We start from the raw sequence: 24,851 nt of genomic DNA, 5'->3' as shown, positions 1-24,851 counted from the left end.
TTATTTTGTTTGACAGTCGTCATGACAGAATTATCAATCGCTAATGTTCAAGACATTGGTGAAGATTGATTTAAAATGGACAGGGCGTTTGTTCAGCAGGGTTCTACTCTCTCGTAGGGTTCAGACGACTGCCTGGTGAAGATTTGGGCCACGGATGATGGGAGATTGTTAGCCACCCTGAGAGGTCACGCTGCAGAAATCTCAGACATGGCGGTGAACTACGAGAACACACTGCTTGCAGCTGGGAGCTGTGATAAGATGATCAGAGTGTGGTGTCTACAGACGTGTGCTCCACTGGCTGTGCTAGAAGGACACGCAGCCTCTATAACGTCACTACAGGTATGCACACTCTTGTGCCCACACACACACACACACACACACTTCATTTTTCATGATGTTGATATTATATAATCAATCATGTCATATTGCTCAGTCCTACCAGGCATACACATATTCCTTGTGTGTGTGTGTGTGTGTGTGTAGTTTTCTCCTCTATGCAGCGGTAATAAGAGGTTTCTATCCTCCACCGGTGCGGATGGGACAATCTGCTTCTGGCAGTGGGACGCTCGGACGCTCAAATTTGGGTGAGTGCCGTTCACTCACTTCCTGGCAGGAAGTGACCCACATGTCTCCGGTTCATTCACTCAGGCACACTCCTAATTTTCATTCTCATTTTCATGTAATGTCATCATGTAACAGTGTGTGTTTACACATCCATGCAGGCCACGACCCAGCAAATTCACAGAACGGCCCAGACCTGGTGTGCAGATGATCTGCTCATCATTCAGCGCAGGTAGGCCGGAACCACAGTCCTTCTGTCCTTCCTTCTGTCCCATTGACAGACGTTTATAATGCAGATGATCTCATCCTTAATCAATATGCATGCAGCATTCCATACATCACAATGGAATACAGAAAACTAACAAAAGTCAAGTCTATGAAGCCAAAAATCATGTGTATGCCTCTTTTTTGGCCTTATTGGACCTTAAAGGAAGAGTTTAGCAAAGCTGTGCAATTTTAGGCTTAAATTAAATAGAGCCTCACATTAATGTGTAAAAATAAAGGAAACAGTACACCAATCAGGCATAACATTATGACCACCCACCTAACATTGTGTTGGTCCCCTTTTTGCTGTGAAAACCTGTTGGATCGGACCACACGGGCCAGCCCATGACCCTGCCGCCGGTTCACCACTGTTCCTTCCTTGGACCACTTTTGATAGATACTGACCACTGCAGACCGGGAACACCCCACAAGAGCTGCAGTTTTGGAGATGCTCTGATCCAGTGGTCTAGCCATCACAATTTGGCCCTTGGTCAAACTCGCTCAAATCCTTACGCTTGTCCATTTTTCCTGCTTCTAACATCAACTTTGAGGACAAAATGTTCACTTGCTGCCTAATATATCCCACCCACTAACAGGTGCCATGATGAGGAGATCATCAGTCTTAGTCACTTCACCGGTCATAGTCACTTCACCGGTCATAATGTTATGCCTGATCGGTGTATAGCTGTATACATGTCATTTTATTAGGGACAATTCATTGGCATTGTCTGTAAATATTTAGTACACTTGGTTTGGGGCAACTGATAATAGTCTGGATTCCATTTATCACAATGGCCACCAGGTTGGATGATTTAGGTTTGAATTCAGAAGAACGTGATGTCTGTGGCTCTTTAACTGACAACAAACAAGTGTGTTGTCTGTCATACACGCATTTCCTTTTCACCTGTTTTGTATCCTGTAAGAACTTTCACAATCTCCCGTCTGACTATGAATCTTAGCTTCCTTGTCTGTGTTGTCAAACCTGTCAGGGTTTGAACTTGCAACAAGAGGGCAGATCTTTATTCTTGCACCACCCTGAATCATCAGCAAAGTATTCATAGTTGTGTGATTTAAAGCAGCAAGATCCACACCAGGCAGTTACTAAGGATGAACAAACTACACTTGAACTACAATTAATTAACATGAACACTCTATGTTCATGTTAATGAATATAGTTTTACTTTTAGTTTTTAGTTTAGTACTTATATAGTTTGTTAAAAACCTCTTACTTGTGTGAGTGTTTTGTAGCTCCCTGCAGGATTCCAGTCCTAATGCATCTTTCTAGTCTTAACCAGATGCCTCCTTTCTGGCAAGTTGCTTGCAGTAGCATTTTTTGTAACAGAGAGGGTGAAATTCCATGGACAGATTTAATTTCACATGTATTTACATGCTTTGTGTGTGTATGTATTCTGGATTGCCTTTTTTACTGTATTCTGTTTATAATAAACACCACGCACACATGACTTTCTCTGTATTAGTTGTATATATTTTTTTTACTGGATAATCCTTATTAATATGTGTGAGTTACACCGATCAGGCATAACATTATGAGCACTGAGAGGTGAAGTGAATAAGACTAATGATCTCCTCATCATGGCACCTGTTAGTGGGTGGGATATATTAGGCAGCAAGTGAACATTTTGTCCTCAAAGTTGATTTTAGAAGCAGGAAAAATGGACAAGTGTAAGGATTTGAGCGAGTTTGACCAAGGGCCAAATTGTGATGGCTAGACCACTGGATCAGAGCATCTCCAAAACTGCAGCTCTTGTGGGGTGTTCCCGGTCTGGAGTGGTCAGTATCTATCAAACGTTGTCCAAGGAAGGAACAGTGTCAAGGCTCAGTGATGCACGTAGGGAGTGAAGGCTGGCCCGTGTGATCCGATCCAACAGACGAGCTACTGTTGCTCAAATTGCTGAAGATGTTAATGCTGGTTCTGATAGAAAGGTGTCAGAATACAAAGTGCATGATGGATCAGGACTGTTTTGGCAGCAAAAGGTGGACCAACACAATATTAGGCACATGGTCATATTGTTATGCCTGATCAGTGTAAATACCCATCTCTTATTAACCTGGGGTTTTGTGGACCGTCTCTGTGAATAAGTCGTTACTATAGAAGCAATACTTGATATCATAATGTTATGCCTGGTCCATGTATGTGCATATTTATGTTACTCTCTAGTTACCTGAAGGTGGTGAGTTCAATATATGAGCCATTCATGTACCTTCAGCTGCTCAGCTTCATGCTTGGATTGAATTCTGCTTCACTTATAAGTTGCTTAGCATTAAAGTGCTTGTTAACGGATTAAATGTAATGTACTGTAATATAATGTAATCTAAATATAGTGATAACTGCTGTGTTTCAGGTGGGATGTTTTTGGCCACAGGCAGCACTGATCACATTATCAGAGTTTACTACTTTGGTGGAGATCAGCCAGAGAAGATAGCTGAGCTGGAGTCGCACACTGTGAGTGCGTGTGTGTGTGTATAGTTGAAATGAAGTCATGAACATTTTATTATTCATAGATTATCACACTCTCTTTATGCTTTAATCACCTTTCTGCAGGATAAAGTCGACAGCATCCAGTTCTCACATGGAGGAGACAGGTAATGTGGGTGTGTGTGTGTGTGTTAGTTGTTTAAAGAAATGTTATTTCTGATTATGATCTGAAAAAACAACTCCATGCCATCACCTACACACCTACATGCTCTTGCAAACACACCCATCTGCACATGCATGAGGAAATAAAATGCTCAGACACCACATTTAAAGCCCCTTGTGTATTTGCAGTGAAACACGGACACCTCTGCGTTTGCCTTTCTTGATTTTCTACAGCGATCTATATAGCTAGTGTTATTGATTAAACAAGCTGATATTGTATGCAGGCTTTTATTCTGAAATGAAAGTGCACATCGGTATTCAGACCCTCAGGCACTCCTCGGATGTCTGGCAAGAGTTAAGATGACTCTGTGGAGCTGCTGTAAATCAGCTTCATGTATCAGTTAGTTAGATTTCAGCAAGCGATATCAGCTTGAGAGTTAAGTCCAGCTCCACTGTCATGAGAGTTTGGTGAATACACTATATTGCTAAAAGTTTTGGGACACCCCTCTAAATCATTGAGTTGTTTTGGGCTCGGCCCCTTAGTTCCAGTGAAAGGAACTCTTAATGCTTCAGCTTCATACCAAGACATTTTAGACAATTTCATGCTTCTAACTTTGTGGGAACAGTTTGGGGATGACCCCTTCCTGTTCCAACATGACTGCACACCAGTGCACAAAGCAAGGTCCATAAAGACATGGATGAGCGAGTTTGGTGTGGAGGAACTTCACAGAGTCCTGACCTCAACCTGATAGAACACCTTTGGGACGAATTAGAGTGGAGACTGCGAGCCAGACCATCAGTGCCTGACCTCACAAATGCATTTCTTGTGGAATGGTTAAATATTCCCATAAACACACTCCTAAACCTTGTGGAAAGCCTTCCCAGAAGAGTTGAAGCTGTTATGTATGTATGCTGTTAAGATGTGCATGTGAAGGCACACGTCCCAAAACTTTTGGCAATATAGTGTATGTCACACTGAAGTTCATGTTTTGAGTTGTAAATATGCTTAAAATCTATGAATTGCCTTTTAAGGCCAATATTAAATGCTATTAATAATTAACCAATAATATAATCCCTTTAAAGTTCGGAGGACATCAGAGAAGACAGCTGCTTAATGAGAGACATTGCTGATCTTGAGAAGTGAATTTTTCATGCCTAAAGACTCTTGAGCTACAAACATATCCAGATCCACAAACAATCCAGGAAATGTTCTTTATCTGCAGGATATCAGAGGAGTATTTTAATCAGTGACATAAAATGATGAACTAAGACTAGAGTAAACTAAACAGATGAGAGCTTGATCAGCTTATCCTTCAAAAACCATGGGGCATGTTTAAAGCACCAGATTAATCAAAAACATTGCCATTATTGTCAAAACATTGACATGTTCTTCTTGTTCTTTGGGGGTTTCCTCTGTGTGCTCTGGTTCCATCACCTATTTCAAAGAGTTATAGGCTGATTGACATCTCTAAATTGTCTTTAGTATTAGCGTTTGTGTGCTGCAGTGGGCTCGCACCCCAACCAGGTGTCCCGCCCCTTGTCCCCCAAATCCCCTGCAATAAGCTCCAGATTCCCTGTGGCCCAGTCTAGGAAAAGTGGCACGGAAAACGGATGGATGGAAAGCGGATGCTAACGAATAGGACTGTCTAGCTAAATATCAGTGACAATAAAACATTACCTTACTACCCGCAACTAACTAGTTATAATGTTCTCTTCATTGAGTCGGTCAGGGTGAGTGTGAGCTTGAATCCAGCCTCGTTTACATGAACTACATGGTGTGTATGTGCAGGTTTGTGAGTGGCAGTAGAGACGGGACAGCGCGGATATGGCAGCTGCAGCAACAGGACTGGAGAAGCATCCTCCTGGACATGGCCACCAAACTGCCAGGGTAACACTCAGCACTACATAGCGCTTCAATATTACGGAGGATTTGTTTTTACATGATGCAGTTAAATAGCAGGGTGTTATGGAGTGTGCTGTCTCTCGATACGAAGCAGAGTCACCTCAAAGTCGATTATTTTCTGTAATCACAGCAATTTATCAATAACCTCAATTTTAAATGTATTAATAACACATATTATGGTTTTATGTTTATCGTTAATTGTAATGTGTGTGAAACAAGTTAGTTCCTCTTATCAGTTACTTTCTAGCAGCTCAAAACAGTTGTTCCATAACCATCCTCTTCTTTCACTCCTGAAGTGCAAAGTCCTCTGTCTAAAAGATTTTTGCCTCTGCTTAGTACAAAAAAATGCTGACACTGGAGACTCCCTTCATAAAGTCTAAATAAACGACTCCTAACAGCAACCCTCAGGACATCAATAATTGTATACATTTTTTAATCAGTTTCTGTGGAGCATCTGCCATATGCTGGCAGCAATAAAGTCCCTGTGATTGAGTTGTTACTGCAGAAACAATATGAGAAAGGGCGCATTAATAAAAACCTGTTATTGGAATTACAGCGTCTGTTACTGTCACAGCCGCTATTAGAGAAAATGAATCGCCACTTTCTGACCAATCAGAAGCGAGACATTGCTGTGGTATAAATTAAAATACAGCACTGGATAAGTGTTAGCAAATGTGTATTCATTTCATTGATGCTCAGTTCCATTGATGAGTTTAGACTGTGTAGCTGTTATGACTTCGAAACAAGATGCAACTACTTTCAAATATTCTGGACCATAGAATGGACCACAAACAAAAAAACGTCTGTTTCAGTTTTTCAGTGTCGGATCAAATCAGAAAATGAATGCCATAAATGTTAGAAGAAGAAATGTAATGTAAATGCTCTAGGTTTCTTTTTTCCCCCATCTGCTCTGCCAGAAGCTTCTTGCCAAAGCAAGTTGTTACCTGATCTCCTGTTTAATCTGGCATTGTTTCCGGTTCATTCTTTAACACATACGAACACAACATCACACTCTCCAACATGACCAGACCAGAAACACATCACATTTTTTACTTCTTCTTCTTTCGGCTTTTCCCTTCACCACAGAGAATCATCTCTCTCCACCTATCCCTATCTTCTGCATCCTCAACACTTGCACCCACTAGCTTCATATCCTCATTTATTCCATCCATATACCTCCTCTTTGGCCTTCCTCTTTGCCTCCTTTCTGGCAGCTCCATGTCCAACATTCTCCTACCAATATACTCACTCTCCCTCCTCTGGACATGTCCAAACCATCTTAATCTGGCCTCTCTAACTTTGTCCAACATGAGCTGTCCCTCTGATGTACTCCTGTCCAACCGTGTCACTCCCAAAGAGAACCTCAACATCTTCAGCTCTGCTACCTCCAGCTCCAGCTCTAAACCATACAGCATGGCCGGTCTCACCACTGTCCTGTACACCTTCCCCTTGAGTCTCGCCGATGTTTTTCTATCACATTTTACAGCAGTACTTAATGATTAAAATATTCATAGTCACTGTTTTGTAGTTTATTAGATTATTAAAAACATATGATGCATTTGTACCAGAAAGGCAATTAACAAATAGTGCTTGGTTTCAGCAAAAAAAAAAATCATTTCAAAGCTTCACTAATGTAATACAATATACTGAGAATATTGAAGGTACATTAGAAGAGAAGAACTCCGACTCATATTGAAGATTTACTCTGAAATTCGCTGAGAAGGAAATGCAAACTTATACAATTAGATGAATTAAACAGATTTTTTCCCCATATTTTTCAGTGTGCTAATTAGTATTTGTATTTTTGATGTGCGATTCTGTTGTGATTGTCGGTCTAATTACTTAAGCTTGGCTCTGTGTGTGTGTGTGTGTGTTTCTTCTTTTCTAAAGTAGGTCATTGAACACACTGCAGATTGATATTCTCTTTTGTGCAATTTTTTAAAACTCATCTTTATTCCATCAGGAAGTTCAACCCTCCACCCCTGGAGGACAAAGTGACCAAACTCAAGGTCACCATGGTGGCCTGGAATCGCCATGACAACATGGTCATCACAGCGGCCAACAACCTGACACTGAAGGTGTGGAACTCGTACACGGGCAGCCTGATCCACATCCTCATGGTAAGAACGATGCTTCACTGTCATTGGATTCATGTGATTGAATTCATGTGATCTGTTAACCTTCATGTTCAGTCAGAATGAGTCCAGGCTAAGTGATGTTTCTGGCACTGAAATAACACATTTGCTGTTACAGAGATGTGGATCCAGTAAAGCATTTCAATATTTGAACGAGAAAAAAGCTATAGCAGAACTTCATTCACTGATTCCATCATGAACCATCGTGGCTTCTGTAGTGGCTTTATTCAGTGTTATTGCTCACATGCATTTGTCTTAACTATATAGGTGATATTAGCTCAGAAAAGGGAGAATTTTTACAGATTTTATTTAATTACTCTGCTCTGATTAATAACCTGACGGCATGTCTTGTCCTTGATGAAAAACAGTGATGTCCATGTTGAGTCGTAACATGATGCGCCACTACATAACAAAACATCAAATGATTTCATTCATAGCCATCCATCCTTTGTCTATACCCGCTTTATTCCTAATTAGGGTTACAGGGGTCTGCTGGAGCCTAGCCCAGCACACATTGGGCAAAAGGCAGGGGTACACCCTGGACAGGTCACCAGTCCATAGCAGGGCCACATATATAGACAGACAACCACAGGCAATTTAGAATTACCAATCAACCTAATGTACATGTTTTTGGACTGTCGGAGGAAACCCACACAAGCACTGGGAGAACATGCAAACTCCACACAGAAAGGCTCCTGCCTGCTCGAACCCGGGATTCAAACCCAGGACCTTCTTGCTGTGAGGCAACAGTGCTAACCACTAAGTCACCTTGCTGCCCCATTCATAGCCATTAATAGCTAAACATTACATGTGACTAAACCACAGAAGCCTTGTCCCCAAACTATACACTGTGTTTACACTTTGCACCAGTACCAATGTACTCCACTATCTAGTTTATGAACTTTTAGGATGCACTTTTATGTCTCAAAGAAACACTTTGTTTTTTGTTACTAACCGGAAGTATAAGCTGTTTCCCAGTCGATGATAAACAATATCAAACAATGTCAGCTGCAATGTGGGCTAATTTGTGAGCTATCCTGTCCACCAATCATCTTGCGTCATCCTGCATCGGCACCTGGAAGCACCGCCCCTTTTCGGCTACGTGAGCAAAGCTGTAAGTGCGTGAAGCCAACACTTTGGCTTTTTTGGTTGAATAAGTGCATCATCCAGGTTTTTGTTGGAATGTTCAGTGTGAACACTACTCTCACTATTTATACTACAAAATAGCACAGAATAGTGCATAAGGATGTGATTTTAGGATGCACCTAAAGTAAAAGGAATGTTCCTTACACTGGCTTTCCTGTGTACTTGTATTCCTTCATGAAACGATTGAAGGGATGCATGTCTTTCAGCTCTGATCGATAAATAACACACAGCAGGGTGTGTTGTAGGAAAATAACCCATGAGGGGGTGATGTGATGCAGCCTGACACAAAGCAGAAGCGTCTGGTTTATACTTGAGGCATGGCTTTTGTATACGTGTGTAGAAGCAGCGACAATGTGAGAGGCATTGTTCACTCACTTACTCACCTGCATATCTTACTGTACATCTAGAGGATTAAATGTGACATTTACTAGAAGGCAAGTCAGTACCAAAACAGCCCAGCCCATCTGGCTTCCAAGCTGTAACTGTAAAATATTGAAATAAAATCTTTCCATTCGGCCGTGCCTTTTTGTCATGAGCCGTGCCTCAAACTGAAACTCTGACCTTATATTTGAAAGTACTTACTAATCTTGAAAATCCAGGAGACTGCTACACAAGACAGACCTTCCAGTCAGTTTTGAATGTAACGTGAGATAAAGTGAGCTGAAATGGGAGTAGCAGTTAGTGTTAGTACTCATACGTGGTCTGGAATAGCGCAGAAGTTTGTGTTTTGAGACACAAAGCTGGTTTGTTTAGTAGAGACAGATGGACAGGGACGTTTGTCTGTTTTATAGTTGAGTTCCTGTGCTTACTGGTGCATGTCAGGATAGTGAAAGACCGAAATAGCACATACACTCTTCATTTAAATGTGGATTGTGTGAATGTCTGGCTGTAAATAATAGATTTCGAGAAATAGCAACACAAAACCTGTTTTCTTGCTTGGAGCGTAGAGCAATATAGATTTGTAAAATAAATAAAAACCTGTGAACCCATTTGTAAATCATGTGACTCGTAGATTGGGAACCAGTGTGTTCACTGCACCTTTTAATAGTAACTGGATCTGGAGTTCTTGAGTCTGATTGGATGTTCGATGAAATTGTATTGCCTTAAAATTAAATAGATAATATGGCTCACTGGGACAAAATAGCATCATACCCATGATCAGAATTCATTCAGATTATTTATATTAAACCACATGACTACATACAGGATTAATACTCGAATATGAATTATGTTTCCAGGGTTTGAAATGCACTATACTGCCAAAAGTTTTGGGACACCCCTCCAAATCATTGAATTCAGGTGTTGTTTCTCAGGGGTTGAGCTTGGACCCTTAGTTCCAGTGAAAGGAACTCTTAATGCTTCAGCTTCATACCAAGACATTTTGGACAATTTCATGCTCCTAACTTTGTGGGAACAGTTTGGGGATGACCCCTTCCTGTTCCAACATGACTGTACACCAGTGCACAAAGCAAGGTCCATAAAGACATGGATGAATGAGTTTGGTGTAGAGGAACTTGCACAGAGTCCTGACCTCAACCCCACTGAGCACCTTTGGGACGAATTAGAGTGGAGACTGCGAGCCAGACCTTCTCGTCCAACATCAGTGCCTGACCTCACAAATGCACTTCTAGTGGAATGGTCAAATATTCCTATAAACACACTCCTAAACCTTGTGGACGTTATGCTTACGGTACTAAATAACTTCTCTTAATGGAGTTAGATGTTAAGAGTTATCACTGGAAGCAAAGCACACTGACAGACAGCAGGAGCCTTCTACACGTATTAAATTATTATCTCTCACTAACATTACGCTGTTACACCTGGTTGCCAGTTCCATTTAAACTGGTAAAGAAGGAAAGTTACAGGTCATGGTTAAGATCAGAGCTGCACAGACTTTCCATAAGCATAATGCAAGACCAGTATGAAAGAACCTGACATAATAAACTTAATATTCGGTCTCATGGCTATGTCCTGTATCCATGAACCACACCGATGGGGCCTGATATTGCGTTTTTATTGTGTCAGCACATTACAGAGTCATCAGTGTACAGCTCATATCAGCAGTAAAACACCAGTGAGTCTCTGCCAGGATGAAATGAGCTCAGGTTTTTTGGTCTAGGATTTTGGCTGGAACACACCACAGTGTATTTCATATACAGCCTTCTGTTTGAGTCTTTTACCCTCATTAATCTTTGATAGACATATGGAAGAGAGTCCAGCTTTTAATAAATCAGGTGAAGGTGTGTAAATGGTAACTCTGACTGATAGTTGACAGAAAGTGTTTAGCTGTGATGTATCAGGATGCTTAGATTCACTTTCAATGGGTTGCTAAATGAAAACGAATGTCTAGAATTAAGGACACACACAAAAAAACGGTCAAACAATACTCAGAAATCAACCACACTTGACTAAACCTTACAAAGCTGAGTATAAATACACCAAAGTAGATCAGGGTTCAACGGAAATAGGTGAGAGAGAAAGAGAGAGAGAGAGAGAGAGAGAGAGAGAGAGAGAGAGAATATCTGGACCGGACTTCTGGTTCAGAGGTAGACTGACACATTTAAAAACAATATTAGAAATATCTGGGTTTCTGTATTTTTATGGAGCTTGTATAATAAACAGCTTAACAAGGATTAGAAGGAGAAAATCATTATAAAAAACAGAATAATCGTGTAATGTTACTGTGAAAGGGTAACATCACCAGGTCTTCTTTACATGCTCTGTGGTCTAAATCTCTCCGGTTGGCAAAAATATGCCATTAAATATTTATCTCAATGTACTGAGACAAGACACAATCTGAAAAGTGTATAATGATGTCATTTCCTTTAAATAGAACTGGGAATAATGATAGTATGAAGAGCTTGTGACAAATATCAGTAGTATTTTTAAGAATTTCAAACGAATTAAAGCTACAGGAGTCTTCCTACAGATAATATGGAAAAATATACGCAACATGATTTAGGAAAAAAAAATGATTCAGGCCACGGTTTCAGAATGAAGTGTATTATATGGCTGTGGAAACCCATTTAGAAAACTGCCTCATGTTCCAGCGTGCTTGGTTGTGTTTGCACTGGCCTCCCGTCAGTCATTTTACGGACACTCCCTTATGCCCCTTCAATTGACCTCAGCTCAGCATGAAATTGGCAAGCGCCCAGCCCAGCCAGATACATCTCCTGTGAGAAAAAAAAAATCCACTCAAGAAATGAAGCAAAAACAGAATAAACGTTGTCATTGACCTTTAAAAAACAACCGCTGATATTCACTCTGTGTAATAAAGTGAGGAAATAAACACAACTGGCCGAAAGTGATTTATTCCTTTATGCAACGAGTTGGCAGTATGACACTACTTTATTAATAAATGACAGGTCATACATCTGAACCGTTAATGTTGCAGTAACAACATTCTACAAGATGTTAGTTTCTGTTGTTACTTAACGTTATAGCAGTTATTCTCTCAAAGGCTTCTATGTTTCTTTCTCACTCTTCTAACCACAATATCCTCTGACACTGGAGACTCCTTCCATGCATGCTCCTTACAGAAACCTTCACCATGTATAAAAAGTTACAGTGGAGCCGAATTTAATTCTATCTGGAGGCGAGCTCTTAAGGTGAAAATGTGTACTGTGAAACAAGTTTTCTCATAAGAAATAATGTAAATGTAGATAATTCGTTCCAGCCACCCAATAATATGACCGATACGAAGCGTATGGAAACTGCTTACAAAGAACTGACCCAAGCCAAGCATTCCATGTCACAGGAAGTCGTGCCACCAAGCTTGGGCTAAAAATAGAACAGATCACCCACACCATCAATCTGTCAACAAAAAAACTCGCCTAGCTTTTGAATGTAACTTTGGTATCGTGGCATGACTCTTTCCAAACAGCTTTCGCTGACCGAAAAAACAATTCGTAAACTCACTTCGCTTGGCTCCCGCTTGAACGGCTCCTGGACACACGTGCAGTTTAGCCAGGGATCGGTTCGGTTTGTTCGTACGTACGCCGAACATGCTTAATATGCCACTGCAAATTTCCTGCAAAATTTCAATTCTTAAGTCGAAAATTCGGAAAGGAAGGGCATTTATATGCCGAGGTTTCACTGTGTATATTTTTCTTTGACAAATCAAAGAATTTTTATGTGTACTGTCTTCTACCACATGTTCATTTTTTCCTCCTGTTTTATGTCTAATGTTTTCCTTTTTGAGTGGGTAGATCTGTTGCTTGAACCTCATAGAAGAATGGTGTATTGTACAGTATTACGCTCAGTATTGTGATATGACATGTTTGGCTCACTGTATGATTGCTCTTTTGTCAGGGCCATGAGGACGAGGTGTTTGTGTTGGAGCCACACCCCTTCGATCCCAGAGTGCTGTTCTCCGCTGGCCATGACGGCAACGCCATTGTGTGGGATCTGGCACGAGGAGTGAAAATACGCTCCTACTTTAACATGGTAATCATACCCCGCTGTCGGCTTCTCTTTATACTCCGTGCCGACTCAGACTGTTGTTACTTTCTCCTGTGCTTATTTATCTTCCCCACCTTCTCATTATTCAGTTTGTTCCAGGATTAATAGTCATTGTATTATTTCACTTCTGTTATGTCAGGTATGTAGCTTATGTCAGATTTTGGATCTCCCTTTCCACCGGTAGTCAGAGCACGTGTTTTTATATGTAAATCAGAAACAAAAATAAAAGACAAATTGAAATGTCAGTCCTGAATAATCTCTGACTGATTTTACAACGAAACCACTTTAGCACAAGTTTTTGTAGGGTGATTTACCGCGTTGAAATGATGCGCCTCGTAAACATCCTCTCTGCACTCTGCGTGCTTTATGTGTGTTGGTTTCAGATTGAAGGTCAGGGGCACGGCGCGCTGTTTGACTGTAAGTGTTCTCCAGATGGGCAGCACTTCGCCTGTACGGATTCTCACGGACACCTGCTCATCTTTGGCTTCGGCTCCAGCAGCAGATATGACAAGGTGCTGAACTTGATAGGAAAACACTGCTTATTCCATCTGTCTGTTTTCCACTCTCTCTCTCTCTCTCTCTCTCTCCCCCTCTCTCTCTTTAGTTTTCCATCCCTTTGCTTATAGGTGTGGATCTTTGGAAATGTTGCATTTTCTGAACTGAAACGTCTTTCTTTCAACCAAGACGAGGTCTAACATTTTAGAAATCTGCAAGTCCCAAAAAAACACATTTAAGATTCCAGTGAAAGATGCCCTATCTTGCTCATTTCTATCTATCTATCTATCTATCTATCTATCTATCTATCTATCTATCTATCTATCTATCTATCTATCTATCTATCTATCTATCTATCTATCTGCCTCTATCTATCTATCTATCTATCTGTCTGTCTGTCTGTCTGTCTGTCTGTCTGTCTCTATCTATCTATCTATCTATCTATCTATCTATCTATCTATCTGTCTGTCTGTCTGTCTGTCTGTCTGTCTGTCTGTCTGTCTCCCTATCTGCCTCTATCTATCTATCTATCTATCTATCTATCTATCTATCTATCTATCTATCTATCTATCTATCTACCTGTCTGTCTGTCTGTCTGACTGCCTATCTATCTATCTATCTATCTATCTATCTATCTATCTATCTATCTATCTATCTATCTATCTATCTATCTGTCTGTCTGTCTGTCTGTCTGTCTGTCTGTCTGTCTGTCTGTCTGTCTATCTATCTATCTATCTATCTATCTATCTATCTATCTATCTATCTATCTGTGTGTGTATCTATCTATCTATCTATCTATCTATCTATCTATCTATCTATCTATCTATCTATCTATCTGTCTGTCTGTCTGTCTGTCTGTCTGTCTGTCTGTCTGTCTATCTATCTATCTATCTATCTATCTATCTATCTATCTATCTGTGTGTCTATCTATCTATCTATCTATCTATCTATCTATCTATCTATCTATCTATCTATCTATCTATCTATCTATCTATCTATCTATCTATCTATCTGTGTGTGTATCTATCTATCTATCTATCTATCTATCTATCTATCTATCTATCTATCTATCTATCTATCTATCTATCTATCTGCCTCTATCTATCTATCTATCTATCTATCTATCTATCTATCTATCTATCTATCTATCTATCTATCTATCTATCTATCTATCTATCTATCTATCTATCTGCCTCTATCTATCTATCTATCTATCTATCTATCTATCTATCTATCTATCTATCTATCTATCTATCTATCTATCTATCTATCTGTCTGTCTGTCTGTCTATCTGTCTGTCTGTCTGTCTGTCTGTCTATATACACTATATTTATATTCACTGTATATAATCTCTGTTACTGCTGTAATGCACACATTTTGCACAAATAATAATTACTCTTTTCTTAACACTTCATCTGCTGTAAATACGCTCTGACATAGCCTTATTTATTGATGTACAAATTTACATACTTATCTGCACTTGTTCATTTGCACAGTAACTACTATTTGCACTTCTGGTAGATGCTGAACGGCATTTCGTTGCTCTGTACCTGTACTTTGCAATGACAATAAAGTTGTGTCTATCTGTCTATCTATTTAAAAGATTTATAATGGGAAATGAGTTCTCAATTCGATTATCAGAATCATCCCCAACCCCACCAGGCACTGGGCTAAAAGTCTCTATCACCAATTAAACATGAGCATTATCATCATCTCTTCACTCACAGATCAGTGTGGAAATAACAGCTGATTAATTTGGTCTGTACTGTCGAGTAAATTTCCTGTCTTTTTATTAGGTCATTTAGGCATCTTATACGCGTGTCTGTTTTGACAACGTGACAGCGCCGAGCATCACAGGCATTTTGACAGCTGGTATCTGATTACAAACTGAATTGCTTCCCCATATGTCATGTTTTGTTATGGCATGCATCTATTCAACAACTTCTTCAAAGCAAGCAATGTTCTAGACAACTTTAACAACAACTTTAAGACCGTGTTTTCTAAACCAGCTACTTACGTAACATGATTTTTGGAGCGATGTAGCCAAGGCAAGAATATAAAATAAGTACAAATATTTCCATGTCGTTTTGGTTAAATAATTGCTGCAGTCTTCTAACATAAAAGCTCAATTTTGTTGTTTAATAAAACACAATTTTGACCAAAACCAGATTTTTGGATGCTTATTTGTGATTCGTTATCTTTTCAATGATGTGTTTCTTTGCCTCACAGTGACCTGTTTTCGTATATAAAAAGAAATAATCGTGTCTTTTAACTACAGCATACATTCGGATTTTAATCTTCGCTCCATGCACACGCATAAGTGTTCTGTGAAGTCTGGATGCTTCGGATCATTTCTCTTCTGAGTGGCCCTGGTTGTTGTTCACGTGTGCTGATCTGTGTTCCAGATAGCGGACCAGATGTTCTTCCACACCGATTACCGGCCACTGATCCGTGACGCCCACAACTACGTGTTGGATGAGCAGACGCAGCAGGCCCCCCACCTCATGCCCCCGCCCTTCCTCGTGGATGTAGACGGGAACCCACACCCTCCTCGCTACCAGCGCCTGGTGCCCGGTCGCGAAAACTGCAGAGAGGAGCAACTCATCCCACAGATGGGTCTGACATCATCAGGTAGAGGACGCAGAAGCAAGCACACATGACAGCAGCAAATTAGATGCCGCAGTATGAAGGGATTAGTACGGTGGGCAAGAAACAAAATAACAAATCCAAAAACACAAGGACAATTCAGGTGGGTAAAGTGTGCAAATGGAATTCTTACTGCTGATTGGAAGAGACATCTGTCACACAGGATATACAAGAAGTCCACCTTGCTGCGGCAGTAGAAAGCTAATTTGCACGTATATGAACGCAGCTCTGCTCTTATAGCGCTCCTTACATCTTTTAGTCTGGAATAGTTTGGTTCGCGTTCTTTAGGTGTGTTTTTAGAGATCACAAACTAATCCTTATGCCATGATACGCTAACAGTATATCCAAAATCACGCCGTATGAATATCCGTCCGCAAAGATAAATATATGTGTTTGTCATTTTCTTTAAAAGATTTAAAGTTGCACTACTGAAAAAATATGGTTTAAAGTGAACGCAGAACTCCACACGTGTACAAGAAATAAAGTTAAATAGGCTTAGTGGTTAGCACATCTCCCCTCACACCTCCAGCATCCTGGGTTCGAGTCTCGCTCACATTCTCTGTGTGTGTGGAGTTTGCATGTTCTCCCCGTGCTTGGTGGGTTTGCTCCGGGTGCTCCGGTTTCCTCCCACAGTCCAAAGACTGATTGGAGTCTCTAAATCGCCCGTATTGTGTGTGTGCCCTGTGATGGGTTGCCACTACTTTTTATATATCTTGTGTGACAGATGTCTCGTCCAATCAGCGATAAGAGTTCCATTCGCAAACTATACCCACCTTTTACGGTTTGTCTGACTTGTCCTTGTGTTTTTGTGTTTGTTGATTTGTTATTTACTTTTGCACTTCTTGGCCACCGTGGATTAGGTATTTTATTACACTTAACTTTGGAAGTCCCCAGTGGTGTGGACTGTATATTATTATAAACTGAGACACTGTTAGAATTCTGTCTACAGTATTTGCGAGTCTGCCTGTATCAGGAAGTCGCCCAGTCACAATAGTGTTTACTGCCAGAAACTGGTAATAATCCAGCTAATGTTATGTAAATGCTGAATGAACCTTACAATAACTGCTAGAGTAGTATGTTATTTACATTAGGTTATTATATTACCATTAAGCTGACATTAAACGTGATTGTTGCAGTACTAATATAAAATAAGTAAATAAAAGTCCAAGTGTCATGAACTGAAAAGCAACTCAGTTCTTCTACTCTATGTCTGTCCACTTGCCCCTCTGTCCCTCTCTCACTTTCTTTCTCTCTCTCTCTTTATCTCCCTCGTGGTCTTAGGATTAAATCAGGTGTTGAGTCAGCAAGCGGCAGAAGGTTCCAGTCCCCTGGACAGTATGATCCAGAGACTGCAGCAGGAACAGGACCAGAGACTGGGCTCAGACTCCAGAGCAGCCCGAGGTCAAAAATTTGATGATGATGATAAAGATGATTTATGTTTATTAGGTACAGTAATATGCTTAGTGATGCTGATGATGTGGTGTGTGTGTGTGTACAGGGTCTGTGAGCTCCCCTACAGAAGTGTCATCTCCCCCTAACGTGGGTCTGAGGCGTAGTGGTCAGATTGAAGGCGTCAGGCAAATGCACAGCAACGCTCCCCGCAGTGAGATGGCCACCGAGACCGATCTGGTTGCCTGGAGCAGACGAGTACTGGTGCCTGAACTCTCACAGGGAACAGCCAGGTAGCCAACAGTGCACACAGGACATACACATGCAAAATGATGCCTCTGTTGAGGTTTATTTATCTACAGAAACATATCAGTTCCTGCCCCTCTGGTCTTAATACTGACTTTTATATAGAAAGAAGACAGGTAAAGTGATGATTCACTAGATCAATCTATACAAAATAAAGCAGGCTTTTCATCCTAAACTTATATACATACAATTATATCACGTAAATAATAAATAATACGTTTGGTGGATCACACGAACATTGTCATTAAGTTTCAGTAACCGTACTTTTATAATATTGAATGTTTCAGCCGAACATCACAACCTGAACATGCTTATTTTTGTATCAGGACACCAGTTTTAATTTTGTTTATCATTATACCTGAACTAATATTGTTTCTTAGCATGGCACAGTCTGGTAATTACTTGATGTTCTAGGTGTGGCACAAGAGGGAAAACAAAAAGAAATAGTCCAAGACCATTCATTACTCCACTTTTCATCATGTAATTAGAATAATTTAGACACACATTTACACAAATGTGTAATTTACTAGAAAATGATCCATCTCTCAATACAGATGTGATTTCCTATTTGGTGAAATATCTCTCAATAGCTGAGTGATAGTGTGTTTCCGCGTGCAGTAAACAAGAAATCTGGAGGGCGGCTCGAGGAGAGGAGGAGATGAACATCTACAGATCAGAGAGGAGGAGACGCAGTGTACACAGCCAGTACCACAGAGAGAACCGGGTATACACACACACATACACACACACACACACACACTTATAAATTGGGGTCAAGGTGTGTGTGTGTTAAGGTCTGAATTTTTCAAAGCAGCACGCAACAGAGAACACGGTGGAGGAGGGGCGGCGTCACCCAGGCAACCAGCACAACTATCACACACGGCTGGCTGTGGAGGAGACGAGCCGTCAGAGTGAGGCCAACGAGGAGGAGCCTAGTGCTTCAGAGGTGCGTACACACACACACACACACACACACTTAAACAGAATGCTTTGTGTTTGGTCTATCAGTTTATTATCTTCTCTAGCACTACAGCAAGTGTTCCAAAATCTTTAGGATAATAGTTCCCTATGGATTTTATTTAGATTTCTTTGTGTTTATATGCTGTTACATTAAAATGCATAAGATTTACTGTAGCATGCACACAGTGGGAGGCGGGATGCTATTACATTCTTGAGCGATGCAGCTATTTAGACAAGATCCGACTACACTGGTAGTTGAGTTTAAAACTGGCGTAATACGAGAGCAAGGATAAACACCAGAAATATATTAGGGCAAGAACTCCAGTAACAAGGAGCTGAGTAAACATCCAGCTGAGTTGTTCATACACCGATCAGGCATAACATTATGACCACCTGCCTAATATTGCGTTGGTCTGCCAAAACAGCCCTGACCCGTCCTGCACTGTGTATCCTGAGACCTTTCTATCAGAACCAGCGTTAACTTCTTCAGCAGTTTGAGCGACAGTAGCTCGTCTGTTGGATCGGATCACACGGGCCAGCCTTCGCTATCAACGTGCATCAATGAGCCTTGGCCGTCCATGACCCTGTCACCGGTTCACCACTGTTCCTTCCTTGGACCACTTTTGATAGATACTGACCACTGAACACCCCACAAGTGCTGCAGTTTTGGAGATGTTCTGATCCAGTGGTCTAGCCATCACAATTTGGCCCTTCGTCAAACTCGCTCAAATCCTTACGCTTGTCCATTTTTCCTTCTTCACATAACTTTTAGGACAAAATGTTCACTTGCTGCCTAATATATCCCACCCACTAACAGGTGCCATGATGAGGAGATCATCAGTCTTGTTCACGTCAACTCTCAGTGGTCATAATGTTATGCCTGATCGGTGTATATTCTTCACAAATAGGCATCGAAACTTTGGGGGTATAAGATGAGGGCAGAAACAGGACCAAAACTGAAACCAAAACAAAAAGGCACATGGAGCTTGTTTCCATGGGAACCACAACACAGTTTATGGTGCCAAGCTTTTTACAATGGCAAGATTTCATTATATTTCATTTTGTGTGTGTAAATTAGGTCAAATGTGTGTATGTGAACAGAGCTTTTGATGTACTTGTTCTAAGCTGTGCTTGTGCTTTAAGTGCTCATTGTGTGTGATCGTCTAACAAGGACACAGCACCACTCACGAGCTTCATTTGCATTCAGCCAAATAATTCACCTTCTTAAAGCTTGCACTTGTGTCGTTTATTTCTCCTAGTTTGAACAGTTTGCTGTCTTTGTGCTTGACATTTCTTAAGTGATTTTTAAATCAGCTGTAATGTGTATGGCTGAAATTGATAGCATGTGCTCCATTAAAATTAAAACCAAAAGAAATCTAACTAAGAATTTATTCAGTTTGGTGCAGTCAAATCAGTTTGCCTGGGAGAAATGAAGATTTTCATCTTTTTCTATGAAAAAGTTACCAGAAGTGTAACTTTTACCAAGATAATTATTTATTCTAAATCAGAACATTAATGTACCTAATAATTACTGATTACCAGTTATAACGACCTTTTAGTTTAGCATTTTGCCTGCTGACCTTTTGGCTCCTGTCAGTCTGCTGAGTCAGAATTGCTTGTTAATGTCCGTTAAAATGACAATGAACCTTCATGTCGTTCATCAGGGTGAGGCAGAGGTCCGTCCTCCTAGCAGAGAGTCTTCAGATGAAGAGAGAGAAGAGAAGGAGCCATGGCCTGATGATCACAGCAGCTCCAGGTAACTAGATCCCTCTCTAATTTTTAGGACATTTAACTAACAAAAGTTGATTTTTTATTGACAGATGAAGCTGTAAGAAAATCTTCAACCATGACCCATGCAAAATATTCTTAAAGTAACTATTGTCATTTTTTTTGGAGTTGCTGATGATGACAGAACTCCTTTTAATAGAAGAAGAAGCCTTTATTTAGTCCCATATACATTACAGCGCAGTGATAATTGGGTGCATTCATTGTACACAAACGCATCCTTTTGTGTGTGTGCGTGTGTGTTTGGTGTGTTTTAGTGACTACTCAAGCGATTACTCAGACTGGACAGCGGATGCAGGCATAAATCTGGAACCACCCAAGAAGACTCCAGTGAAAAAGAAGAAGAAGAACGCCAGCAGCTCTGAGGAGGACGGAGAGAAGAAAAAAGAGAAAGATGCCAAGAAAGAAAGGAGGAAAGAAAAACAAGACAAAGACGGAGCACTACCAAAGAAGAAAAAGCCAAAGGAGAAGAGGAAGGTGGGAATCTGTTTGCTGGTTGTGTTTAGGAGTATAGCTCTGATCAGGCTCGACCTTGTCAGTATAATATTTGTATGTGTATCGTTTTCTATAGAGATTACCTGAATTACAGGAGCAGGGTCTGACTCTAGAGGAGTGGCTGCCTTCTGAATGGATCACGGACACTGTGCCGCGGAGATGCCCTTTCACTCCCCAGATGGGTGATGAGGTACTCACTGCACACACACACACACACACACACGCACACACACATATAGAGTAGAATAGAATAGATGAATATATAGAATATGTGAAATCCTTAGAATACATAAGAGCTATTCTATTGTAGATCTAATGAAAGGACTAAAAGGTTGTAAACTTATATCAGGATGGACATGTGTCGTGTCTGTGCAGGTGTATTACTTCCGTCAAGGTCACGAGGCATATGTGGAGATGGCCAAAAAAAACAGGATCTTCAGCATCAACCCTAAGAAGCAGCCTTGGCATAAGATGGAGCTGCGGGTACGGTTTAAATATAGACATTGTAGAGGTCAATGCACAAGAATTTTTTTTGTACAGTTAAAATGAGGAGGAAAATCTTTTCATAATCTGTCCAACTGAACAATAACCTGTTTAGATAAAAGTGTAACTTGTACATGATGTAAGAAATAGTGTGTTTATGTCGGTGTATAGGAGCAGGAGCTGATGAAGATAGTAGGTATTAAGTATGAGGTGGGTTTGCCCACTCTGTGCTGTCTGAAGCTGGCCTTCTTGGACCCAGACACGGGCAAACTGACAGGCGGCTCCTTCTCCATGAAGTGAGTGAAGTGTCTCATGACTCACTCACTCACACAAAGCTCTAGTTTCTCCATTTCCCGTTTTTCAGAATGACACGCCTAATCCTCCCTTTACTTCACAGATACCATGACATGCCCGACGTCATCGATTTCCTGGTACTCCGTCAGCAGTTTGACAATGCCAGACAGCGCCAGTGGATGATAGGTCAGTGTTACATCTGCACGTGTGGATATCTCATTGAATTTGTGGGCGTTTAAAGACGAGTCCGCGTTGGTGTTTCAGGCGACCGTTTCCGCTCCGTGATCGATGACGCCTGGTGGTTTGGTACTATTGACAGTCAGGAGCCGTACCAGGCGGAATATCCTGATAGCCTCTTCCTGTGCTATAACGTTTGGTCAGTATTCATGCTACAGACATGTTATATACACAGCTTGTTAGAAAACTCCTGAGGGAGGGAGCCTCCATAAGGCTGGGAAGGAATGTTATATGACTGATGTCCGAGCAAACCTTGGGATCAAAATGTAGATCCTTGACCAGCAGTCACCTTGCACCAAAGTACCTAGCCACAACTGTGATTAGGCCTTTTTGATTGCGTTATCTCACACCGGCTTGAATCCATCAAGCCTAAATTGAATTAGGCATTGTATTTAGCTACCAGACAACAAAACAAGGTGACTGTGTCTGTCTTACGCAGCAAACTGCAAGCTGGACAGGAGCCAGGAAATGATTGGTTTAGTGGGACTTATATGGACGTTTCAATCATTTTTACTGTACATTTGTTATCCGATTTGCTTGGGATGCTATAGTAGAAAATGATTTAACATCAGAAGAGCTCGAGGTAAAAAAGTGTAAATGTGATAGCTGCTTTTAAAAGCACTAAAAGAAATTACATTTATATTGTATAATTTCCGCCGTATCACTTCATCTCTAAGGGGTTATGAGCCATGATGGAAAGCTAATAAACTTCACTACAGCTATCATTAAGGACACTGTAGAGGTTGGCTGGATAGGTGTACAAGACGCAAATGTTGTTCAGGGTACTGGGAAAGCTAGAACTAGCAAAGCATAATGAATATATAGCCGAACTGAGTGACTGCGCAGTCTGTTAGAATGTTTAGAATTCTACATTTACGACTAAGACTAGAATAAAAGCCTAACTCGTACATTAATCATGGCAAGCCTATATCATCATAACGTAACATAATTTCAGCGTTAATGTGCTTTTTGCCACAGTTAAAATAAATGACTTGTGTGTGATTTGTATGTTTTGCAGCTGGGATAATGGTGACACAGAAAAGATGAGCCCATGGGACATGGAAGAGATACCTAATGAAGGTTCAACGCATACACACATACTTACACACGTACTTTGTGTATGATCACATTTGCAGTTTTGTGAATTAGTTTTTTTGTGTGTGTGTGATAATGAAGAAAGGATGTTTGTTTCATGGCTTGACACACAGACTGATGTGTTTTAGTTTTGTTGGCTCATGCCCACACTCACTCTCCCTGTCTGTGTAGCAGCCTTTCCTGAAGTCTTGGGCCAGAGTGTGCCGTTAACTGCAGAAGAACACAAGGCCTTACTCTATCAGCCCCTGGATGGAGAGTGGGGCTCACGGACGCGTGACGAAGAGTGTGAACGCATCATCGCTGGCATCGATCAACTGATCACGCTGGGTACGTGGTCACCCTAGTACTCCATTACCCTGGGATTTCTGTTTAATCAGCCAGAATATCATTTTATTCAGACAGTTTTTCATCGCAAGCTGGAGTCATTTGAAAACCCACAGTAATTTTATTTTCTTAGGATCGGCAACGTCTGTGCTTTTTAGCTACTGAGAAAATTATATATATTTTGGAATTATTCTGAATAGTAGATGTCACATAATTGGATCTTTTTATTACCGCTACCTTGTGCATCAATATTTATGCGATCTAGCAGTTTGAAAATAGACATTTTATAGTCTCTGGAAAATATCAGTGGAAGTTTATTTATGCATAGCTTTGACTTTAGAAGTAATAAAAGGAGAAGAAAAGACAATCAAAAGAAGAGGCAATCCTGCAAGTTAATTAAATATGCTGTTATAATGAATGTTACAGTCAGTATAAAGTTTTGCTTTATATTCACTTATGCCACATTATCATTATTGTAGTTTTATGTAATGTTCATTATCTGATTATGTGAGAATATCACTATAAGTGTTTAGGGGAAAAACGTTATAGGTTTATTGAAATAAAGCCGCCTTAGAGTTACTTCATAACTGGTGTTTTATGACTGAAGAGACCTACGTTCATTTGGGTCTATATGTATCCGGCCAGTGACACGGATTTAGTCATTTTGCCTCTGTACACCACTGCTTAAATGACCAAGTCATTCACCTGACCTCAAACCTGCTGAGCATGCTTTTCTCTTACTGAAGACAAAACTGAAGGCAGGAATACCCACAAAAAAGCAGCAGGTTTAAATTAAATTAAAGCTGAAAGTCTTCCCTTCAGTCACATTTTGATTGCTTCATTTCAAGGGCGGCACAGTGTCTTAGTGGTTAGCATGTTCGCCTCACACCTCCAGCGTCACACACTGTGTGTGTGGAGTTTGCACGTTCTCCCCATGCTTGGTGGGTTTCCTCCGGGTGCTCCGGTTTCCTCCCACAGTCCAAAGACATGCTTCTAGGCTGATTGGAGTCTAAATTGCCCGTAGTGTGTGATTGCGTGAGTGAATGAGTGTGTGTGTGTGTGCCCTGTGATGGGTTGGCACTCCATCCAGGGTGTATCCTGCCTTGATGCCCGATGACACCTGATTGATGCACAGGCTCCCTGAGGATAGATCGGATACAGACAATGAAATGAAAAATGAAATTCATTGTGGCGGTGTCCAGATGCAACATTATGACTACCGTGTCACTGTTCCAATACTTATGGACCTGACTGTATTTATTTGCAGACATGA

At 40.8% G+C, this 24,851-nt stretch overlaps 1 protein-coding gene across 2 annotated transcripts in view; it reads left to right on the top strand.

Annotated features, from left to right (window-relative positions):
* The window catches only part of phip (pleckstrin homology domain interacting protein), a 46,086-nt gene that overhangs the window by 15,057 nt on the left and 6,178 nt on the right, over positions 1 to 24,851 (top strand). The window contains exons 8-30 of one of the 2 annotated variants that reach the window (XM_058410052.1): positions 118 to 339; positions 484 to 584; positions 723 to 793; positions 3,189 to 3,289; positions 3,389 to 3,429; positions 5,214 to 5,312; positions 7,291 to 7,447; positions 12,920 to 13,054; positions 13,453 to 13,581; positions 15,970 to 16,195; positions 17,492 to 17,611; positions 17,709 to 17,892; positions 18,524 to 18,629; positions 18,720 to 18,851; positions 20,530 to 20,621; positions 20,908 to 21,127; positions 21,222 to 21,335; positions 21,521 to 21,628; positions 21,800 to 21,924; positions 22,026 to 22,108; positions 22,187 to 22,298; positions 23,178 to 23,239; positions 23,429 to 23,581. In XM_058410052.1, the coding sequence (XP_058266035.1) occupies positions 118 to 339; positions 484 to 584; positions 723 to 793; positions 3,189 to 3,289; positions 3,389 to 3,429; positions 5,214 to 5,312; positions 7,291 to 7,447; positions 12,920 to 13,054; positions 13,453 to 13,581; positions 15,970 to 16,195; positions 17,492 to 17,611; positions 17,709 to 17,892; positions 18,524 to 18,629; positions 18,720 to 18,851; positions 20,530 to 20,621; positions 20,908 to 21,127; positions 21,222 to 21,335; positions 21,521 to 21,628; positions 21,800 to 21,924; positions 22,026 to 22,108; positions 22,187 to 22,298; positions 23,178 to 23,239; positions 23,429 to 23,581 (2,893 nt within the window). Of the gene's footprint in view, positions 1 to 117; positions 340 to 483; positions 585 to 722; positions 794 to 3,188; positions 3,290 to 3,388; positions 3,430 to 5,213; positions 5,313 to 7,290; positions 7,448 to 12,919; positions 13,055 to 13,452; positions 13,582 to 15,969; positions 16,196 to 17,491; positions 17,612 to 17,708; positions 17,893 to 18,523; positions 18,630 to 18,719; positions 18,852 to 20,529; positions 20,622 to 20,907; positions 21,128 to 21,221; positions 21,336 to 21,520; positions 21,629 to 21,799; positions 21,925 to 22,025; positions 22,109 to 22,186; positions 22,299 to 23,177; positions 23,240 to 23,425; positions 23,582 to 24,851 lie in introns of both variants that reach the window. The other variant, XM_058410051.1, reaches the window with a different exon arrangement.

Source organism: Hemibagrus wyckioides, linkage group LG15, assembly GCF_019097595.1.
Source record: "Hemibagrus wyckioides isolate EC202008001 linkage group LG15, SWU_Hwy_1.0, whole genome shotgun sequence".
Lineage (NCBI taxonomy): Eukaryota > Metazoa > Chordata > Actinopteri > Siluriformes > Bagridae > Hemibagrus > Hemibagrus wyckioides.
Note: the sequence above shows the minus strand (reverse complement) of the source record. Positions and strands in the feature narration are given on the sequence as shown.